The 22,248-nt window shown below is 42.0% G+C and overlaps 1 protein-coding gene across 1 annotated transcript; it reads right to left on the reverse strand.

Moving 5' to 3' along the window:
• Positions 1-1,500: 1,500 nt before the first annotated feature.
• LOC141212737 (uncharacterized) lies at positions 1,501-21,797 on the reverse strand. Its single transcript, XM_073665045.1, has 6 exons — positions 21,747-21,797; positions 19,443-19,622; positions 19,240-19,360; positions 19,059-19,156; positions 18,770-18,860; positions 1,501-2,657 (listed from the first exon to the last, which is right to left on the reverse strand). The coding sequence occupies exons 1-6, from the start codon at positions 21,795-21,797 to the stop codon at positions 1,789-1,791; spliced, it is 1,410 nt and encodes a 469-aa protein (XP_073521146.1). The 3' UTR covers positions 1,501-1,788.
• Between the last annotated feature and the right edge of the window lie 451 nt (positions 21,798-22,248).

The following is a 22,248-nucleotide window of genomic DNA, read 5'->3' on the forward strand; positions in this document are numbered from 1 at the left end:
CACGATTTCACCCAGCCTCTCACTCTAACAGCTGGGTTATCCCCGAATGCTGAGTTCATCTAAGTTCAGCGGAGGGACTTTCCCAGCAGCATAGATTTTTTCCCACGCTATTCTCTTAGCGATTTCTTTGGCCAGTATCTTTAGTTTAGTATCTTATTTCTCTTATACATTAACATTAAAAATGTGTTTTATATGTCCATATAATGTCTAATAATTAATATTCTAACATTCCAATGTGACAAACACTTTTATTCACTACAATCCACTTCTTAATAAATTTATGGTTTTATACACCCCAATCGCCCCTTTTTAATCCTCTGGTTCATTCACTCTTCTCCATTACATCGCTCACGCCAATGTCGATACTTTTGTTCTGTGACTTCTTGCCCAACCTACATAACTATATTTTTACATCACACTATATTTATATTTAGATTAAATTTATCACCAGAAATGTGTATTTTATTATTGTTTACAAGATAAATGAAATTGAGAAAATAAAAATATGTAATTTTGAAAGCTTTTATCATCATTTCTTCTTAAATTATTTACATTATTAAACTTTGACATATCATGTGTTCTTTTTTGGCGCCACATTTTTTCAAATTCACCAGTGTATATACTGTATATGGCTGTGTTCTGTCATTTGTCATATGTTTTTTGCCCTGAGGAGGAAGTATATTACTTTGACACGGATAGACAATAAAATAAAGCATGTTTTTCTAGTGTGGACCTGGATTAACTGTCATCTTCCAGCAGCGCGGATTTTCCACTTTTCGTTCCTTTCCACATACTACTGTTTCAGGAAACCAACTGCACGTCAGCAGGTACCACAGTTATAACTACAGTCGGTAGCGGAGAGCTTTGGGAAGCACTCATAGTACTAGAAAACTGACCCTGCAGCTGGGACTGTGAAGATCCTAGCTTGTAGTATTTCCTGGCCAGATCCTGGATCATCTGGGTCAGATTCGCTGCCTGATCACAGAGTGTAGGAATTGGATCCATTATTGGATATAATGTGATGCTAGTCACCACTCATGGACAGGCTGTGAGGCAGATTAGTCAAACATACCGGGTTCAGATACCGAGAGAGCACTTAGAAAACAAAAGAGAAAAGACAGGCGAAGTCAAGTCATGATCTGAGGTCATAATACCAGGAAGATAGCAGATCAGAGCAAAGGGGCTAGGCAAATGGATGGTCACAACGAGGTTTAAAGTCATACAGCAAAGGACCAACAAACAGAGCACAGAATTACAAGGCAAACAACCGAGCAGATGCTATGTCTAGCAGAGGTCTGAGACTCAGCTAAGTTACTGGGTAATCACCTGGAACAGGGAACATCTGAAAGAAGCTCAACACCTCTCAAGACTCGGATTGGATGGCTGAGCTGTCCATCAAAACACCGACAACTCAGCACACCCCTGCACCACATGGCATGACTGAGCTGTCAGTCACAGCATCCGAGACACACTAAGCAGAGAAATTGTGACACTCTGATGTTTATTAGGCTGATATTTATTTAGAGTTGATTTCCGTATAAATTATTTCTCACATTAAGAACATGAAAAAGACTTCTGCCTGTGTGACTGCTCTGGTGACTAAGAAAAGATGATTTCTTCACAAAACATTTTCAACATTCTGAACGTGAAAAAGGCTTCTCCCCTGTGTGGGTTCTCTGGTGTCTAACAAAATATGATTTCTGGTTAAAACATATCCTACATTCTGAACAAAAAAAAGGCTTCTCCCCTGTGTGAGTTCTTTGGTGTTTAATGAGATTACATTTATGATTAAAATATTTCCCACATTCTGAACAGGAAAAAAGACTTCTCCCCTGTGTGAATTTTCTGGTGCGTGACAAGATTTGATTTCTGTGAAAAATATTTCCCACATTCTGAACAGAAAAAAGGCTTTTCCCCTGTGTGAGTTCTCTGGTGCTTAACAAAAACTGATTTCCGGTTAAAACATTTCCCACATTCTGAACAAGAAAAAGGCTTCTCCCCAGTGTGAGTTCTCTGGTGTGTAACAAGATCTGCTTTGTGATGAAAACTTTTCCCACATTCTGAACAGGAAAAAGGCTTCTCCCCTGTGTGACTTCTCCGGTGATTAACAAGATTTGATTTCCATAAAAAACATTTCCCACATTCTGAACAGGAAAAAGGCTTCTCTCCTGTGTGTATTCTCTGATGTCTGATAAGACTTGATTTCTCTGCAAAACATTTCCCACATTCTGAACATGAAAATGGCTTCTCCCCTGTGTGAGTTCTCTGGTGATTAACAAGACCTGATTTCTGGTTAAAACATTTCCCACATTTGAAACAAAAAAATCTATTCCCTGCTGAGTGAATTTTTTGATGTTTAAGAATATACTTTTCAACGGAAACACTATTTCCATTTTCTGAATGTGAAAATGGCTTCTTTGCATTAGGAGCAGTTCGTTTTTTAATGCTTATTTTGTGACTTTGATTTTCCATAGTGGTCGGTAATGAATCAGAAGACAGGACCTGTTTGATAGGATCAGATGACAGATCTTTGCTGTGAAGGGATGATGGTATATCTGGAGTAATGGCATTCACTTCAATTACATCTGGGATCTCAAGACCATTTGATTTGAAAACTGGAGATGTCAGCTGTCCCTCTGATCTCCTGGTACAGTCATCTGCCAAGAAAAAAAAAAACTAATTATTATTTTTGAATAAAATATCCTTGAATTTTATATTTTTGAACATTTCTACTTAAACTGTCTGTAAAAATGGAAATTTATGTAAAAAAATTTAATTATTCACCAAGACAATGACAGTTCACAGTCTAATAGAAAACCTCATAGCATGAAGCAGTTGACCGTGGTGTTCAACTGATTCTGCCTCCCAAATATGGAATAAAAGCCACCAAACAGTGTTATATAGGTGAAAATAATAACAAGAAAAGCTTCTACTCATCTCTCGAAAAAACAAGTCCCCACTCAGGTCCATCATCTGTCAGTGGAAAAACAAAGGTTTCCACATTATTAGTGGCTCAGATACTCTACAAATACACCCTAGGGCGTGGAGAGCAATGAACATTCATCTTCCTTAATAGCGCGAACACTGTAGCCACAGCACAGCTCCTGCTGTGCTCGGCGGTCAGTGTGCCTACTATTAAAGACCATGAATATTCACTACTACCCACTCTCCTGGATTGTAGTGAATAATCATGGTTTTTAATAGTGGGCACACAGACCTCCGAGCACAGCAGGAGCCGCACTGCAGCTACAGTGTGTGCGCTGTTATGGAGAGTGAATGGTCACTGCTCTCAACACACACAGTCCCAGCATGGGGAGCAGTGACTATTCCGGCACAGCATCTCAGTGTGAGGGTACATGACAGGGACGCCATGCGCCCCCTGCCATGAGAGGCGCACACAGTGAGTGTCGGCAGCAGAGCGGGACGCCATGTTTTACCAGTATGGGGACCAGAGGTGGCCATGCATTACCAGGGCAGGGATCAGGGGGGGCATGCATTACCAGGATGGGGATCAGGGAGGGCATGCATTACCAGAATGGAGATGAGGGGGGCCAGGCATTACCAGCATGGGGATCAGGGGGTGCCATGCATACCAGGATGGGGATCAGGGAGGGGGTGCCAAGCATACCAGGATGGGGATCGGGGGGTGCCAAGCATACCAGGATGGGGATCAGGGGGTGCCATGCATACCAGGATTGGGGATCAGGGGATGCCAAGCATACCAGGATGGGGATCAGGAGGTGCCTTGCATACCAGGATGGGGATCAAGGAGTGCCATTCATACCAGGATGGGGATCAGGAGGTGCCTTGCATACCAGGATGGGGATCAAGGAGTGCCATTCATACCAGGATGGGGATGAGGGGTGCCATGCATATGGGGATGGGGGCCACATATAACAGGAAGGAGGGGGGCATATATACCAGGATGGGGATATTAAAAGAATTGGGGGACATTACCCCTTTAACAGTGTCAGCAGCAGACCCCCTTCCCCTAAAATAATGCATCATGACCACAATTTTTGCTTAATTTTTTTTTCTATTTTGCTACTCTAAAACCTAGGTGCGTCCTATGGTCTGGTGCGTCTTTTAGTCTGAAAAATACGACAAGTGTAGCAGCCAATAATCTATATAAAATATAAATAAATAAATTGGTCCCCTTGGGAGGTTGTGGGGCCTTGACCATATGGTATTTATCCTTACTTATATGTTATATTTATTTTTGCATATAATGTATCTAGTATAGAACTTTTATTTATATATCCACTGGGATTTAATTAAGAATTTATTTATATTTTATATAGATTATTGGTTGCTACATTTATTTATTATATCTATGCACGTTATCATATATTTAGGATTAACCATTCATTGCCATCTACATGCTATACCCCATATATATAGTTTTCTCCTTGTAATCCCTTCCTTTTTTGGTTTTATCATTTATATTAATAAAAATTAAAAAATGTTATATTTTAAATACATTTTTCTGTTTAGTCATTATTTATTTGAGTAAGTTTAGTGCATGAAATAAGTATTTGATCATCTACTAACCAGCAAGAATTCTGTCTCTCATAGACCTGTTGGTTTTTCTTTAAGAAGCCCTCCTACTCTGCACTCCTACCTGTTCTAATTGCACTTGTTTGAACTCATTACATCTATACAAGACACCTATCCACACATAATCAATATCACTCCAACCTCTCCACCATGGCCAAGACCAAACAGATGTCTAAGGACACCAAGGACAAAATTTTAGACCTACACAAGGTAGGGATAGGCTCCGCGACAATAGGCAAGCAGCTTGTTGAGAAGACAACTGTTAGTGCAATTAATAGGAAATGGAAGAAACACAAGATGACCGTCAATCTTCTTGTCTGAGGCTCTGTGACGACACAGCTTATCTTAATCAGCCATACGTCTAGATTTGTTAAGCCAAGAGAAATGCACTATTGTGTTTGTGTTGACTTTAAAACTTGTGTGTGTTTCTTTGGTAGGTCAAGAAGAACAGACCAGTATTTGTATAACGCTGAATGTTGTCTTCTCTTGGTTCTGAAACAATGACGTTTGTTACTATACTAATTGCATATTATACTAAAGCCAGCTAGATGTTGATTTAAAGAACCACCCCCCCCCCCTGCTATGTCGGCTGTGTGGGTGATTGCCCTGTGGATGTGTACTTGAAAGAACAAATGTGAACTATTTAAAGAACCCATGCCTCTGTAGCAGGCAGAATTGAAAGAGACTTTACAAGTAGAATCAAAGATCAGACTCTCTTCAGACCATCAGCTTGGTAGCATCAGTTTATTCAAAGAGACACAGATTTGTATTCTACAAGATTCCAGCCTAAGGGTATATGGCCCTGACTGGAAAGATACGTATCTGCTCCATTGACCATCAGAGAGCCCATGGAAACATTTGGAGAGACCAGGTTGGGACGATGAAGTCACCTGGCCCCTTGGATATGTTGTTTGGGGTTGCCAGGTGGGACCCTCCGGTAGCCTGGAACCCATGGAGACATTCTATCTGAGAAGCCAGATTGAGACCAGCTGGTCATCTGGCCCCATGGAAACTCTTGGAGAGGCCAGGGTGGGACCCTTGGGTCTCCTGGCCTTGTACCTCGATGGACTGTCAGCTTCCTAAGCTTGTCGATACCTTCTCTCTGTGGGGGCCCGCCAAAAGCGGGGAGCCTCTGGTTGAGGTAATTAGCCTTGGAAGTCCAAAAGTTGCAGCTGTTCTATCCCAGGCGGGCCAGCAGAAGGGTGAGACTGTGTAATGTTGTGCCATCTTAGGTATTTGCTGGGACTGTTCTATGGGTTTATTGTCCATTTGGTGGTTCAATAAAGTATTGCCACACTGTTTTACCCTCACCCTGTGTTGTCTGAGTAGATTTATGCCCACGAAAGACCCTGTTTCTTCACAGGCTCCATGCAGGCTTCATCTCGCCTCGTGCGGTAAGGATGATTCTGAGAAAGGTCATAATCAGCCCAGAACTACACAGGAGGATCTGGTCAATGACCTGAAGAGAGCTGGGACCAGAGTCTCAAACATTACCGTTAGTAACACCTCGCCGTCATGGATTAAAATCCTGAAGCACTCCCAAGGTCCCACTGCTCACGCCAGCACATGTCCAGGCCAGTTTGAAGTTCGCCAATGACCATTTGGATGATCCAGAGGAGGCATGGGAGAAGGTCATGTGGTCAGATGAAACCAAAATAGAACTTTTTGGTATCAACTCCACTCTCAATGTTTGGAGGAAGAAGAATGAGTACAACCCCCAGAACACCGTCCCAACTGTGAAGCATGGTAGGGGAAACATCATACTTTGGGAATGCTTTTCTGCAAAGGGGTCATGTATTGCGAGATTTTGGCCAATAACCTTCCCTCAGTAAGAGCATTGAAGATGGGTCATGGCTGGGTCTTCGAGCATGACAAAGACCCGAAACACACAGTCAGGGCAACTAAGGAGTGGCTCCGTAAGAAACATTTCAGGTCCTGGAGGGCCTAGCCAGTCTCCAAACCTGAACCCAATAGAAAATCTTTGGAGGGAGCTGAAACTCAATGTTGCCCAGCGACAGCCCCGAACCTGAAACATCTGGAGAAGATCTGTATGGAGGAGTTGACGAAAATCCCGGCTGCAGTGTGTGCAAACCTGGTCAAGAACTACAGGAAACATCTGACCTCTGTAATTGTAACAAAGGTTTCTGGACCAAATATTAAGATCTGTTTGTTTATTGTTTCAAATATTTATTTCATGCAATAAAATGAAAATTAATTATGTAAAAATCATACAATGTGATTTTCTGGATTTTTTTTTGATTCTGTCTCGCACAGGTGAAGTGTACCTACGATAAAAATTATTGATCTCTCCATTCTTTGTAGGTGGGAAAACTTGCAAAATCGGCAGCGTATCAAATACTTATTTTCCTAACTGTTATGTGTTGCGCAATAAAATGGCAAATGTGCAATTTTCACTTTGCAACATCGTCTGTGTGCTAATTTCCAGTAAGTGGATGTGGAGTCAAAATCGTCACTAGTCCTATAGATTAATTCACTGAGGGTTATAATTTCCAAAATGGAGTCACTTTATGGGGATTTCTACTGCTCTGGTTTTCTGACATTTTGTCATATTAAGGTTTCTGGTGGGTCCCATCTCCTCTGGGATCTGCTCCTGCGATGTCTGCTTCTCTCGCCAGAAGCCGCCTTATTCATCCTGCAGGTGGCGCTGGTGATGGAGGAGACGTCAGAACCAGAAGCTCTGGGCGGCGCAGGCTCTGTTCAGCCACTAAGATTAGGGTTGCTGGGACCTGTAGTACCATCCAGTCTGGCAGTATGGGTGTGTGTGCTGTCCACCTGGAGTAATCTGCTCCCTGCTTCAGCCAACTGGAAAGCACCGCACCCTACTAAAGCTGGAAGCATATTGCCGGAAGCTGCCAGATACAGCCTTGTCCTCCTCTGGTTCAGTCCTCTGTGCTCAGCTCACGGCTTGTGTATTTGTTTCCTGTTGTGACCTCGGCCCGTTTACTGACTACTCTTGTGCCTTCTGATTTTGTATTTTCTCTGCCCTCCTGGTTCTGACCCGGCTAACGGACTATTCTTCTTCCCATCTCACACTACAGAACAACAGGTAATACTGTGGCCCTACAGATACACTAGAACTTAGTGATGTTTTTTTACATAGGGGTCTCTGTCTAAGTCCAAATCTATTTAGAGGAGTTAACCCCTTTACCCCCCAAGGCTGTTTGCACCTTCATGACCAGGCCAAATTTTACAGTTTTACACTGTCACTTTATGAGGTAATAACTCTGGAACGCTTCAACGGATCCCACTGATTATGAGCTTTTTCGTGACATATAGAACTTTATGTTAGTGGTAACATTTCTTTGATATTACTTGTGTTTATTTGTAAAAATAATCAAAATTTGGCAAAAACTTAATTTTATGAACTTAAATCAGTTATATCACACAAATTAGTTAATAAATAACATTTCTCACATGTCTACTTTACATCAGCACAATTTTTTAAACAATTTTCTTGTTTGTTAGGAAATTAAAAGGGTTAAAATTTGACCAGAGATTTCTCATTTTTCCAACAAAATTTACAAAACCATTTTTTTAGGGACCACATCACATTTGAAGTGACTTCAGGGGCCTATACGACAGATGACATATACTCAAAAGTGACACCATTCTAAAAACTGCACCCCTCAATGTGCTGAAAACCACATTCAAGTAGTTTATTAACCCTTCAGATGCTTCACAGGAATTTTTGTACTGTGGAAGGAAAAATGAACATTTAACTTTGTCACAAAAATTTTACTTTAGACTCAAATTTTTTTTATTTTCGCAAGGGTAACAGGAAAAAATGGACCCAAAATTTGTTGTGCAATTTCTCCTGAGCACGCCGATATACCATATGTAGAGGAAAACTACTGTTTGGGCGTGCAGCAGGACTTGAAAGGAACACCATTTGACTTTTTGAATGCAAAATTTTCTGGAATAATTAGCGGGCGCCATGTCGCATTTGGAGAGCTTTTAATGTGTCTAAACAGTGCAACCACAAGTGACACCATTTTGGAAACCTCTCAGGGAACTTATCTAGCACCTTGAATCCCCAGATGCTTCACAGAAGTTTATAACATTGAATCGTGTAAATAAAAATCCCATTTTTCCAAAAACAATGTTATTTTAGCCCCAATTTTTTTATTTTCACAAGGATTGCAGGAGAGAATGGACACCAAAATTTGTTGTGCAATTTCTCCTGAGTGCGCAGATACCCCTTATGTGGTCGAAAACTACTTTTGAGGCACAGTGCCAAGCTCAGAAAAGAAGAGGTGCCATATTGGAGTTCACATTTTGCTGGACTGGTTTGAGGGTACCATGTCACATTGGCAGAGCCCCTGAGGTGTCAGAAGAGCAGAACCCCCCATATGAGACCTCATTTTACAAACTACACCTCTCAAGGAATTCATCTAGGGGTGCAGTGATCACAACAGGTGGGTCACCGAATTTTATACTATTGGGCAATTAAAAAAATAATTCCATTTTTACCACTAAAATTTTGTTTTAGACCCAGATTTTACATTTTTACAATGGGAAATGGGTAAAAATTGCATCAAAATTTGTCCCACAATATCTGCTGACTGTATACCCCACATATGTGGTTGCACAGTACTGCTGGCATGACTCTGTTGTCGGGTATCCCGGGGGCAGGAGCTCCTTCCTGTCCCTAACATTAGGGGCACCCTAGCTGGTCCTGCTCCCCGGATTACTTCTGAAGGTAAAGACACCGGGCGCCACGTACCTTGTCTGAGTTCCTCAATCCGCCCACAGTCTGTTCCCTTCCACCACCCAGGGAAGAGGGGAGTAGTAATGTATGGCTGAACCCCAACCAGACTAACAAGGTAATACAAATGGGGCTAAAGGAAAATACCAATCATACAAATAAATGCACACAAACAACAGAGGTTAACACTGGGAAGTGGAGGATGGGGGACAAACCTAAATAGAAGAAGAAGAGGATAACACACAAACTAAACCACGCAACAGTCTTAGCTTAATCCTCCAAACGCCTTCTCAAACAACAACAGTCCAGCACACTCCTAGAACCATGCAGCATAAGCTAGCTCTGGTAGGATAGCCTGCCAAAGCCCAGTATATATAGGAGCGGGGAGTGGCTAACAGCGAACAGGTGAGAGCCTAAATGATGGTAAGCTTCTAGGAGCTTACAACTGAGCAGATTAACCCCCGGCAGAAACCTGCACTGTTTAATATGAAGGTGAAAGGCTTTTAATGAGTGGGAGGAATTAGAAGCTGCAGTCTTCGGGCTCCTCTCCGTCACAGTAAATCCATGTCAACTGCTTAGCCATACGGTGAGACTCGGGAGGGACAGAGCGCTATTGGTTTTAGCAGAAACCCAGTATAGTAATACAGTAGGCATCCTGGAGCACAGAATTTTCTGTATTAGTTTACGGACTCCATATACAGAACCCCTAAGTGCTACAAGAGCACAATCACCGCTCAAGTTTCCCCATTTTGGAAATTATACCCTTTGGGAATTTATCTACAGGTGTTGTGACGATTTTGACTCCTTGGGTTTTCCAGAAACAAGCAGCAGTGGATGTTGCTGAGTGAAAATTGCAAACTTCCGTTGTAGTGACCAGTACGCTGTAGTGACCAGTAGATTATTCCCGGCTTATGCTTCTGGAGACATGCACCCATACAGTAAGAGGGCTCTCATCACTACAGAAATGCCAAACATGTGGACACTAACTGCGGTTTAGGCTTACTGGTGCTCAGAAGGGAGGGGGCATTTAGTTTTAGGAGCACAGAATTTGCTGAATTTATTTTGGGGTGCAAGGGCCATTTCGATTTTCCAGAGCCTTTGTGCCATCAGTAACATGGAAGCCCCCTATATTTCCGCTAACAGATGACGAACCCGAGTGGGAACTTGCTTTTTTTGTGGATTGAGTTGAAGCTGGGAACATTTTACATAACATTTTGGATCACATTTATCCTGCACTCTATGCTGAGCACTTACATAAGGGTTTCCTTTTAAATCTCAGAGTGACGTAATTCAGATGAAACCCCGAGGCAGCAGAGTTACTCTCGACTCTGTCTGGCCTCTGTTCAGTGATGTCCTTTTTTCCCAGAGGTGCACAGAACTGTGGCCGATGACACTTTTATGCAAACCTAAAAAGACGGACACCGCCAGATCAAAGGCCAGACAGCATCCATGGTGCCTCCACCTGCCTCATTATAGGGAATATTCAGAGCGCAGGATAAATGTGAGCTGAGCCTTACTGCGATATTTGGGAGTTAGAATCAACAAATCAACAGCAGGTGAAGAATTGGTTTTATTTATTTTTTACGCTGCTCCTGTGCGGTATAGGTGATTAGACGACTTTATTCTTCGGGTCGGTGCAATTACAGCGATAGATTTATAGCGGGTTTTTATGTTTGGCTGCTATCACATACTAAAATACGCTTTTTTTCCCCAAAAAAACTAGTTTTTGCATAACCAGATTTTGTGAGCTATAATTTTTCCATATTTCTACTGAAAAAGTCATGTGAGGGCTTGTTTTTTGCAGGATGAGTTGACGTTTTTATTGGTACCATATTTGGGCAGATTACATTTTTTGATCGCTTTCTATTCCGATTTTTGAGAGGCAGAATAAACAAAAAACAACAATTCAAGAATTGTTTTTTTTTTTGTTTTTTTTATGCCGTTCCACGTATGGTAAAATTGATAAGGCAGCTTTATTTTTCTAGTCAGTACGATTACAGCGATACAACATTATGTAGTTTTTTTATGTTTTGACGCTATTACAGAATAAAAACAATTTTATCGAAAAAAAAATATTTTTGCATTGCTTCATTCTGAGAGCTATAATTTTTTTATTTTTCCCCTGATGGAGCTGTATGGCGGCTTGTTTTTTTGCAGGACAATGTGACGTTTTCATAGATACCATTTTTATGTACAGTACATTCATCTTTTTGATCGCATTTTATTCCACTTTTTGTTCTGCGGTATGATGATAAAGCATTGTTTTTTGCCTAGATTTTTACTTTTTTTATGGTGTTTACTAATTGTATTAACTAGTGGGATGGTTTAATATGGTTGGGTTGCTCTAGACACGGCGATACCAAATATGTCTACTTTTATTGTTTATTTATCCATTTGATTTATAATAATATTTATTTATGGGTACAATATATTTTTTATTTTTTTAATTAGTATTTTGTGATTTTTTTAAAAAATATTGTTACAACATTTCTCCACTTTTTTACTTAGTCCCACTGTGGAACTTCCCAGCTTTAAAGGGGATACCCACCAGGCTAGGGAGCCTTTTAAGTCTGGAGTTAAGGGCATCTTTTTGTCCAGGCCTGACGGACGTTTGTCCCAAGCGGAGCTGATTTCATTCTGAAGAATTCTGGAATGTGCCTGACACCACTTTACACAGGGGATGCACAATGTCATGGTCCCCAGAACACTCATAGCTTCCCTGACCGTTACTTCCCTCTTTCTGCAAAAGGAACTGAATTTTTTTTACTATGTCCCGAGCTTTCTTTTGAGGGAGTTTGGACAAGCCCCGGTGCGAATCTAATAGCACTCCCAAGAATATCTTCTGGTTGCTTGGAGCTAGGTCTGATTTTCCTAAATTTAGAACTCACCCCAAGTCTGACAATACTCGCATTACCCGACGCTGATGAAGAATTAACTGCGCGTCTGAATCTGCTACTAGAAGAAAGTCGTCTAGGTAGGGAATTATGACTATGCCCTCTCTCCTTAGACGGGAGACTACTTCCGTCACTATTTTGGTGAAAATACGGGGTGCCGATGACAGGCCGAACGGAAGACATTGGAACTGATAGTGGCTTACGCCACCTTTCCCTCTTGTTGCAAACCTGAGGTATCTCTGTCTTGAAGGGTGTATGGGAATATGGTAATATGCCTGCTTCAAATCCAAGGTACACATCACCGCGTCTTTGGGTACCAGAAGTATCACCGATTTTATTGACTCCATTTTGAACCTCTTGTACTTTACCCACTGGTTCAGGGGTCTGAGGTTTATAATTGTCCTGTACTCTCCCGATGGTTTTTTTATGGAGAACAGTCTGGAATAATGGCACCTCTATCTCTCTGAACGAGGGACCGGTGTTATTGCTCCGTCCTGGAGAAGCTGCCTGATGTCTACTTCCAGCCTTCTGAGGGCCGCTGTTGAACTGGCTTCCGTGATCAATTCCGTCGGGGGGGGAATTGAGAAAACTCGATCTTGTACCCGTGTTCTATAAGTTGTAAAATCCACTGATTTTGGGTTATTCTCTGCCAACTTCCTAGGAAATGCTGCAGCCGAATGCTGTCCAGTACAGGTCCAAAAACCTGTAGGCCGGAAAATGGGATAGCACAAAGTTTGTTTTTGGACTGCATATCGCCTGTCCAAGACCTCAGCCAGAGTGCCCTACGGGCCGAATTCAACAGCGCATCATTACTTGCCGCGAACCGGACAGATTCTGCTGACGCATCTGCCATGAAATTTACTGCCATCCTGACCATGTATAAAGCCTCGGCTATATCCTCCCTGGAAGCACTCTTTCTCAGTTTGGCTTCCAGGTCCTCCAACCATAAGCCTGCTGATCTGGCCATGGACGTGGCCGCAATATTGGTCTTGATGATTGCAGCTGAAGCCTCCCAGGCACTTCCTCTTTAATCATAGCCTTTACTTCGGCTCTAAATGTGGCCTGCTCCTCCGCCATAACTTTTGCTATACAGTCCTTGCACAGCTGTTTGTTATATGTGTCCAGAAGCCTGGTAGTACAAGTTGGGCATCGCCTAGCCCTCTTCTTAGGAACTGATCCCTTTGGGGTCCCTTTATTCTATGGACAGTATCAGACACAGGCAGTTTGTCAGGATAAATCACCATAGCTCAGCTACAAAAAAAGGGGGCCCATAGATGCTCACTTACATGACCCAGGGAGATGGCCGTGGAATCCGTGTGCTGCGCGGGGCTACCCTCCATAGCTCACTATAGGTGCAGTGCCTAACCGACAGACACACATGGACAGATTTTACCTGTCTTCGCCGCCATCTTCCCCAGGCTTCTCCTTCCTGCTGACCTCCTAACCAGAAGTGCGTTCCAGGGTGGAACTCATGCCGCAGCCGCGTCACTGGAATTGCGCTGGCCGGCAGAGGCAGCACGCCCAGAGCCCTCCGCTCCACTGGGCTGGCTGAGGGACCAGGATGGGTTTCAGCCGGCAGCCTGTCTTGACAGCGGGAGGAGACAGGTATGGCAACCCCTCCGTCCCCTGGGCTGCTCCTATGCTTTCAGCGCTGCTGCGCCCTCTCATGTGCCTGTCCGACTAGGGACAGGAAAAACACAGGCGATGGAGGGTGGGGAGGGGCCTTTAACCTCTCGTGTGTTCCTGCCCCTAGTCGGACATGAAGGACTACCTCCTGGTGTGCTGTCAGGAGGGACGTCCTGGAAAAAAACATTACACTCACCTTCCGATGGCCCCCGGTCTCCTTCTCCGATGCGTCCGGTCTCCTCGGTTTCTCGCAGTGGTGTAAAAGGACCTTCCATGACGTCATTTAGCCATGTGACAGGTCACTCGACCGCCGACGTCAGCACTGACACCCACCCACAGCGCTGATACACACCCACAGCGCTGACACACACCCACAGCACTGACACACACCCACAGCGCTGACACACTGAGCTTCCTAGTTTTGATTCCTACGATACCACAGTGTCTATCGACTCCAGTAAAACATGATATTAGACCTTCCTAGCTAGCACTAAGCCGAAGTTCAAGCCTTACGTGTTTCATCATTTTTTTATAACTGCCATGATCATCAGGGGCTAGCAGTCTGTTTAATATCTAAATAGAATTCGTTACTATGATAGTTTCTTGATAAACATATCGGCATGGTTGCTGGCCATGTTCGGCGGCCAAGCAAGCATGTCTTTATAGGTAGGAACATCCCACCTCCTTCCTCCCTATTCTCAACTTGACCAATCCTTGGACGGAAGTGTGAAAAACTTATTGCATCATTCCCTAGAAGACTCATGGCTGTACTAGCTCAAAGGGGGCTTCTACTCAATACTGAGTAAAGGGTCTGAATACTTATGACCATGTGATATTTCAGTTTTTCTTTTTTAATAAATATTCAAAAATTTCTACATTTCTGTTTTTTTTCAGTCAAGATGGGGTGCAGAGTGGACTTTACTGAGAAAAAAATGAACTTTTTAGAATTTACCAAATGGCTGCAATGAAACAAAGAGTGAAAAATGTAAAGGGGACTGAATACTTTCCATACACACTGTACTTGTTATCTGTGCATCTTTATTCATAATCTTACATCTACCAGAAATATATGCTTTGATCCAGGGTGGGCACCTTATTACATGTAATATTTCATAAATTTATGTATATTTATGTATGTGCCTTTTATAAGGTGGTTTACATCTAATGCTTTTTCTGCCTTTTTAATTATGTTTTAACTTTTTGGTGCTTGTGTGTGGTATTTAATAAAATTTATAATTCTTCTTAAAATTATTATTTATTGTTATTGACTTACTTATTCAGAATGTCTGGTGCCCATTTTTACACCCTTTTATTGTTCTTCTCTATATATTTCCTTGGATGCTGGGGCACAGCGTTCCTTTATAAATGTGTGGTGCCAGGTCTTCTTGTCTCTATACCCAGCTCTCTTCAGGGAATTGACCAGGTCCTCCCATGTAGTTCTGGGCTGATTCCTGACCTTTCTCAGAATCATCGCTGCCCCACCAGGCGAGATCTTGTATGGAGCCCCAGCCAGAGGAAGATTGACAGTCATCTTGTGTTTCGTCCATTTTCTAATATTGTGCCAACAGTTGTTGCCTTCTCTATTGTCCTGTAGCCCATCTGAGCCCTGTACAGGTCTACAATTTTCTCCCTGGTGTCCTTATACAGCTCTTTGGTCTTGGCCATGGGGGAGAGATTTGAGTGTGATTGATTGAGTGTGTGGACAGGTGTCTTTTATACAGGTAACGAGTTCAAACAGCAGCAGTTAATACAGGTAGTGAGTGCAGAGTAGGAGGGCTTCTTAAAGAAAAACTAACAGGTCTGTGAGAGGCAGAATTCTTGCTGGTTGGTAGGTGATCAAATACTTATTTCATGCAATAAAATGCAATTTAATTATTTAAAAATCATACAATGTGATTTTCTGGATTTTTTTTTACATTCTGTCTCTCACAGGTGAAGTGTACCTACGATAAACTTGAAAAATCAGCAGTGTATCAAATACTTATTTTCCCCATTCTTTTGCCTCTTGAGAAAGCCCATAATATAGGGGCAAAACGCACGTCGAGGTTCTCTTCTGGTCACTTGGCACCTTAAGTTCATCCTGTTCCCGGTCTGCCTGTCACTTTTTCTCTACTGGCCCCCCCTACTAGCGATTGGTAAGGGATACTTGAATTTTTCTTGATATCTTATATATACCTGCACACTTGTGCGGCTACCCCTCATCTATGGTATATCTTACATGCTATTTGCTTGCCTTTCCCCTTCCCCCTTTTTTGTTTGGGGGGGCCTTTGATATATACATTTTCTATATATGTTACCATGTACTGTATTTTGTAATCTGCTATTTACTCTGTGTTGCCACTGCTGTGGCCTTTTTACTATTTTGTATCCAATAAAGCTATATTGATTTTATGCCTATATATACTCTGTTTCTCCTGTTATATCTGCATTCAATATTGAGTAGGCTTGTGGCTATTAGAAGCTATGTATTTCCTAGTTGTCTTTTCGCCACGACTTTAAAAAATGAAGGCCGTCTTGCATATACTTATTTTCCCCACTGTAGCAGCAGCTAGGGACGGCCATCACGATAGCTTCATCCTCATCGCTAATGCTATAATATGAGAAGTTCAGCTAACAGGCTCTTGTGATTGGCATTATGTAGGAGACAGTGTATTGTACTATATGACTGTTGACAAGATTAGGGATAAAGCAAGAGAATCTCTCAATATCCTATAACTGCTGCTATAAGCACAAGATAAGAGAAACTGCCAATGTGTCGGCTTCATGAATTTTAAAGCAGCTTACCACAGTGAATTTATTCACAGTTCTTCTGAATAAATTGTTCTGTTAGATACAAACGGTAGGAAGATCTGTTATCCTGATTAAATAAATATAATTGATATACAGTACAGACCAAAAGTTTGGACACACCTTCTCATTTAAAGATTTTTCTGTATTTTCATGACTATGAAAATTGTACATTCACACTGAAGGCATCAAAACTATGAATTACCACATGTGGAATTATATACTTAACAAAAAAGTGTGAAACAACTGAAAATATGTCTTATATTCTAGATTCTTCAAAGTAGCCACCTTTTGCTTTGATGACTGCTTTGCACACTCTTGGCATTCTCTTGATGAGCTTCAAGAGGTAGTCACCGGAAATGGTCTTCCAACAATCTTGAAGGAGTTCCCAGAAATGCTTAGCACTTGTTGGCCCTTTTGCCTTCACTCTGCGGTCCAGCTCACCCCAAACCATCTCGATTGGGTTCAGATCTGGTGACTGTGGAGGCCAAGTCATCTGGCGTAGCACCCCATCACTCTCCTTCTTGGTCAAATAGCCCTTACACAGCCTGGAGGTGTGTTTGGGGTCATTGTCCTGTAGAAAAATAAATGCAAACCGGATGGAATAGCATGCCGCTGCAAGTTGCTGTTGTAGCCATGCTGGTTCAGTATGCCTTCAATTTTGAATAAATCCCCAACAGTGTCACCAGCAAAGCACCCCCACACCATCACACCTCCTCCTCCATGCTTCACGGTGGGAACCAGGCATGTAGAGTCAATCCGTTCACCTTTTCTGCGTCGAACAAAGACACGGTGGTTGGAACCAAAGATCTCAAATTTGGACTCATCAGACCAAAGCACAGATTTCCACTGGTCTAATGTCCATTCCTTGTGTTCTTTAGCCCAAACAAGTCTCTTCTTCTTGTTGCCTGTCCTTAGCAGTGGTTTCCTAGCAGCTATTTTACCATGAAGGCCAGCTGCACAAAGTCTCCTCTTAACAGTTGTTGTAGAGATGTGTCTGCTGCTAGAACTCTGTGTGGCATTGACCTGGTCTTTAATCTGAGCTGCTGTTAACCTGCGATTTCTGAGGCTGGTGACTCAGATAAAGTTATCCTCAGAAGCAGAGGTGACTCTTAGTCTTCCTTTCCTGGGGCGGTCCTCATGTGAGACAGTTTCTTTGTAGCGCTTGATGGTTTTTGCAACTGCACTTGGGGACACTTTCAAAGTTTGCCCAATTTTTTGGACTGACTGACCTTCATTTCTTAAAGTAATGATGGCCACTCGTTTTTCTTTACTTAGCTGCTTTTTTCTTGCCATAATACAAATTCTAACAATCTATTCAGTAGGACTATCAGCTGTGTATCCACCTGACTTCTGCACAGCACAACTGATGGTCCCAACCCCATTTATAAGGCAAGAAATCCCACTTATTAAACCTGACCGGGCACACCTGTGAAGTGAAAACCATTTCCGGTGACTACCTCTTGAAGGTCATCAAGAGAATGCCAAGAGTGTGCAAAGCAGTCATCAAAGCAAAAGGTGGCTACTTTGAAGAACCTAGAATATAAGACATATTTTCAGTTGTTTCACACTTTTTTGTTAAGTATATAATTCCACATGTGTTAATTCATAGTTTTGATGCCTTCAGTGTGAATGTACAATTTTAAAAGTCATGAAAATGCAGAAAAATCTTTAAATGAGAAGGTGTGTCCAAACTTTTGGTCTGTACTGTATATTGCAATAATTTTGAGTGACAAACTCTTTACTACTAATATCCTAGCTGACTTTCAGTTCAGGGACCACTGAGTCAATCATTTTTACATTTTGCTACTATATTTCTAGTTTTAATCGTGAAAAAATAAAAGTTAATTTTTACCCTTTACTCCAATTGGATTAGTCTGTGAATTTTGGAAATATAAGTTTTGGAGATATATAATAATTTGTCAGAGCAATGAGTGGATTTACAGATCTGGGCAGTTAACAGTCAGCATCTACTAATCCCAGGGGGTAGGTGGATCCTCCAGGTTGTAAATTCTATAGAAAAGGACTTTCACAATTTCATAATTCATTTGAACAGTTTTAGGTGGAGGACAATGTTGTACTTTAACGGCAAAATGGTGATCACATGACCAATAAAGCAGCCACAGCCGGTGTCTGAGAAGAATCTGTGATTTCTCTGCATTTAGTGGTTAGTACTCACCTGGGTAGTCATATGTAGGAATCTCCTCTTTACACCGCTCATCACCCCTCACATATGTCTCTGTAGTATTAATATGGGTCAGATCTTCACCCTGAAACAAATATTGTAAAAGTCACAGACAGATGGAGAAGTCCCATCTATGATCAGCTCTAATCCAGCCATCTCCACCATTCTCATTACACAAGTATAAAACATATAATACTGGTGGATAAAACAAGACTGAACACAAGACCTTCACAGCCGTCTACACATCATAGGGGAGATCTCATGACACCTTCTCTCCATCTACCTGATGATCCTGAGGAAAATTGGGATCTTCTTGTTTACAGTCCAGTGGAAGAAGAGGACGGGGACATCTCTCTGGTGTTGTCCTCTTACTGGATAGATCTGGAGGAAACACATACAGGGGCTGAATTCATTCTTTACATACAGATAATTATAGGCCATGTGTATTTAGTCCTGTCTATTACCTGGTGATGTGAGGGGCTGGGGAACCTCCATCATGACGTTCTTGTACAGATCTTTGTGTCCTAAATACTCCCACTCCTCCATGGAGAAATAGACGGCGATATCGTGACACCTTATAGGAACCTGACACATACAATGATACTGTCATCCCTCGATCCCTTCATAGCGTTACTGTATAATGCCCCAGCATTCCCAGCAGTGTCACCTCTCCAGTCAGCAGCTCAATCATCTTGTAGGTGAGTTCTAGGATCTTCTGGTCATTGATGTCATCATGTATCAGGGGGTGAGATGGAGGTCCGGTTTTTGGGCTCAGGGGTCTTCCCCATCCCTCAGACACAGGGTCCTGACAGCGCTCTCTAGAGGTCTTCTTCACTACTGTGTAATCCTGGTTATGGAGAGACAGATTAATAAATCTCCCTCCAGACATTTCCAGAGTCCTCACCTCTCCAGTTCTGTCCATCTGTTATTCCCATAGATAAGAATGATGTAATGTGACGTCATCAGAATCTCTCACCTCTCCAGTAAGCCGGAAGAGGATCTCTAGGGTGAGGTGTAATATCCTCTCCGCCATCTTGTCTCTGTCCATATCCATCCTTGATGGGTGATTCACAAAAATTCTGTCAATATAGAAGATGTCCACTGAGAGGATCTGATATTGTAGAGACCTGAATGAGAAGATGATGAGCAGATGTAACGTCATAAAAATCCTGTGTAATAATACAATTACTGGAGATAATAAGGGAAACATATGAGGAGATTTATTATTTTACAGTATTTAGTTTTCTTATATACATATACTAATAAAACATATATAATTTAAGCCACAAACAACAAGCAGTTTCTTCCTTGGAGTCTGTAGCTGAATACGTTTCTCATAGACTCATCTTCCATAAAGCTAATTCTCGTCTCATTTACCGACACTGGAATCAGCATTAGCAATACTGCAGGAGATATTCATTACACGTGACATGAGAAATAACTACTTCATGATGAGGACATCTTCATCTTCTACTTTGGTTCTAGAAACATATTTGGCCAAAGTCCGTCACTGACTACATCTCCACCGGCCGTCTATATGAATGTTTCCCGTCTTCGAACTGTAATGTTCTATCACGTTAGATCTCAGGTCTGATTCAGACATAGAAATTTGAGACATTTATAAAAGCTTGTTTGTAAGAACACAAAGACAAGAGATATTTAATGCCAAATACTCCATGTACAGTGTATTTTTCTCTCTGGATATGATAGGATTTTTTTTTTAGCATTTTCGCATAGGTTTCCATATGATACATGAAAAACACTCCAAAAAAATAAAATTGGGGATGGAGGTACCGTCGAAATATTATACAGTGTGTGGGTGGATGGCGGTACTAGGGGAATAGTATACTGTGTGTGGGGGCCAAGAAAAGGCACTGTACTATGGGAGCAATACATGATTCCTTCACAAAAACACCCTAAATGTAACATTTTTAAAACAACCCCACAATTTGTGAATCTTCAGGGTAAATCGCTATCTAACCATTTGATTAGAGCTGATACTATTAAGCTTAAGTGTCTAAACAAACTTTCTTTCAGATCCATAAAGGGGCACTTTTCCGTGTTTGTCATGTCAGAACTGTTGGAGGATTATTACAGGTGACAGTTTTCCCACCAATTAGAAGGGACACCTGTGGAAATTGGTGTTTTTTTACCAGCTACAGTTCTGATGTGATTTACTCTGTAAAGTGCCTTGTGGTAAAGTGGACAAAAGTCATGATCAATTACAATCAGACTGAAGGAACATCGCTCCTCTATTCAGCTCTATGAACCTAGGATGAAATCCACTGCGGCCACTGCAAGAAAAAGAATGAAGAAGAGCAGAAGTTTGGTGAGACCACCGTGGCCAGACATTTCTTGGATGGTGATAAAAGTTCTGATCTCCGATGGTCGGTGTTAGAAGAGACGACCCCCGCGGATTCACAATCACAACGCAGTAAACTTCTACAGAGACGTGTTCTGAATTTACTCCCTGGAATCACTTTCTCCCAAAGGGTTAAATGACGTCTGTAACTTCATTGTCTTTCTATGAAGCTTCTTCTCTGAACTTTATTGCTCTGTTTTCTGAAGTATTTATATTACTCTCCAGAATCAGGAATGTATTAAGTCCTATATAAACTTCTGAGAAATAATTCTCTCTAATTCTGTGTTTCCAGGATTATTCTTGTGGGAATTGGCTGCGATATCCCCTGAGCAATATATTTCTAGTATTAACCCCTTTACGACCTTGCCTGTAATATTACGTAGCTGCGCCCTGGGCTTTATTGACCAGCTATGTACTATTACGCGTGCGGCAATGGGGCCCGCACACAAGCGGTGCGGGGCGATCGCCGCCTGGTGTCAGCTCATGGTCACAGCTGACACCCGGTGCTATGTGCAAGGTGCGGTCCCGCACCGCTCCCGGCACATTAGCTCCCACAATGCTGCAATCGAAGTTGATCGCAGCATTGCGGAAGTAAGAATCGGTACTCACCTCCTCTCCCGGCGTCCCGTGGCATCTGAGTCTGGTCTCGGATGTTGTCATGACGGCTCGATGTCGTCATGACAACATCCGGGTCAACAGGAGGCAGGAAGTTACTTTGGTCATGCGCAGTGCATGACCAAAGTAACCTCCCTGTGTGCAGCGCTGACAGGCTGCATAGCATAGGGAGCTGCTGCTGTTCTCTATGCTATACAGCCGATCAGGCTGCAAAAAGTGAAAGTCCCATAATGGGACAATGTAAAAGCAAAAAAAGTGTAAGAAAGTTTAAAATAAAAAATTAAAAGAAAAAAAATTGTAAAAATATAAAAAAAAAAATGAAAAAAATAATACCCAAAAAATAAAAATATAATATACCCATCAATAAGTATTATTATGAAAAAAACAAAACAATAAAAAGTACACTTATTTAGTATCGCCGCGTCTAGAATGACCTGACCTATAAAACTGTCCCACTAGTTAACCCCTTTAGTGAACACTGTAAAAAAAATTAAAA

Source organism: Phyllobates terribilis, unplaced genomic scaffold (genome assembly GCF_046119375.1).
Source record: "Phyllobates terribilis strain yellow unplaced genomic scaffold, ASM4611937v1 Scaffold_183__1_contigs__length_3771566, whole genome shotgun sequence".
NCBI lineage: Eukaryota > Metazoa > Chordata > Amphibia > Anura > Dendrobatidae > Phyllobates > Phyllobates terribilis.

What these genes read in the sequence shown, in the direction of transcription:
- LOC141212737 (XM_073665045.1), bottom strand. Translation starts at nt 21,797, where the DNA reads ATGACAACATCCGAGACCAGACTCAGATGCCACGGGACGCCGGGAGAG. An exon ending in TTGAGCTGCTGACTGGAGAG is followed by an intron (nt 19,361 to 19,442) that starts GTGACACTGCTG and finishes TGTATGTGTCAG; the next exon opens with GTTCCTATAAGGTGTCACGA. An exon ending in ATTTTCCTCAGGATCATCAG is followed by an intron (nt 18,861 to 19,058) that starts GTAGATGGAGAG and finishes TATTTGTTTCAG; the next exon opens with GGTGAAGATCTGACCCATAT.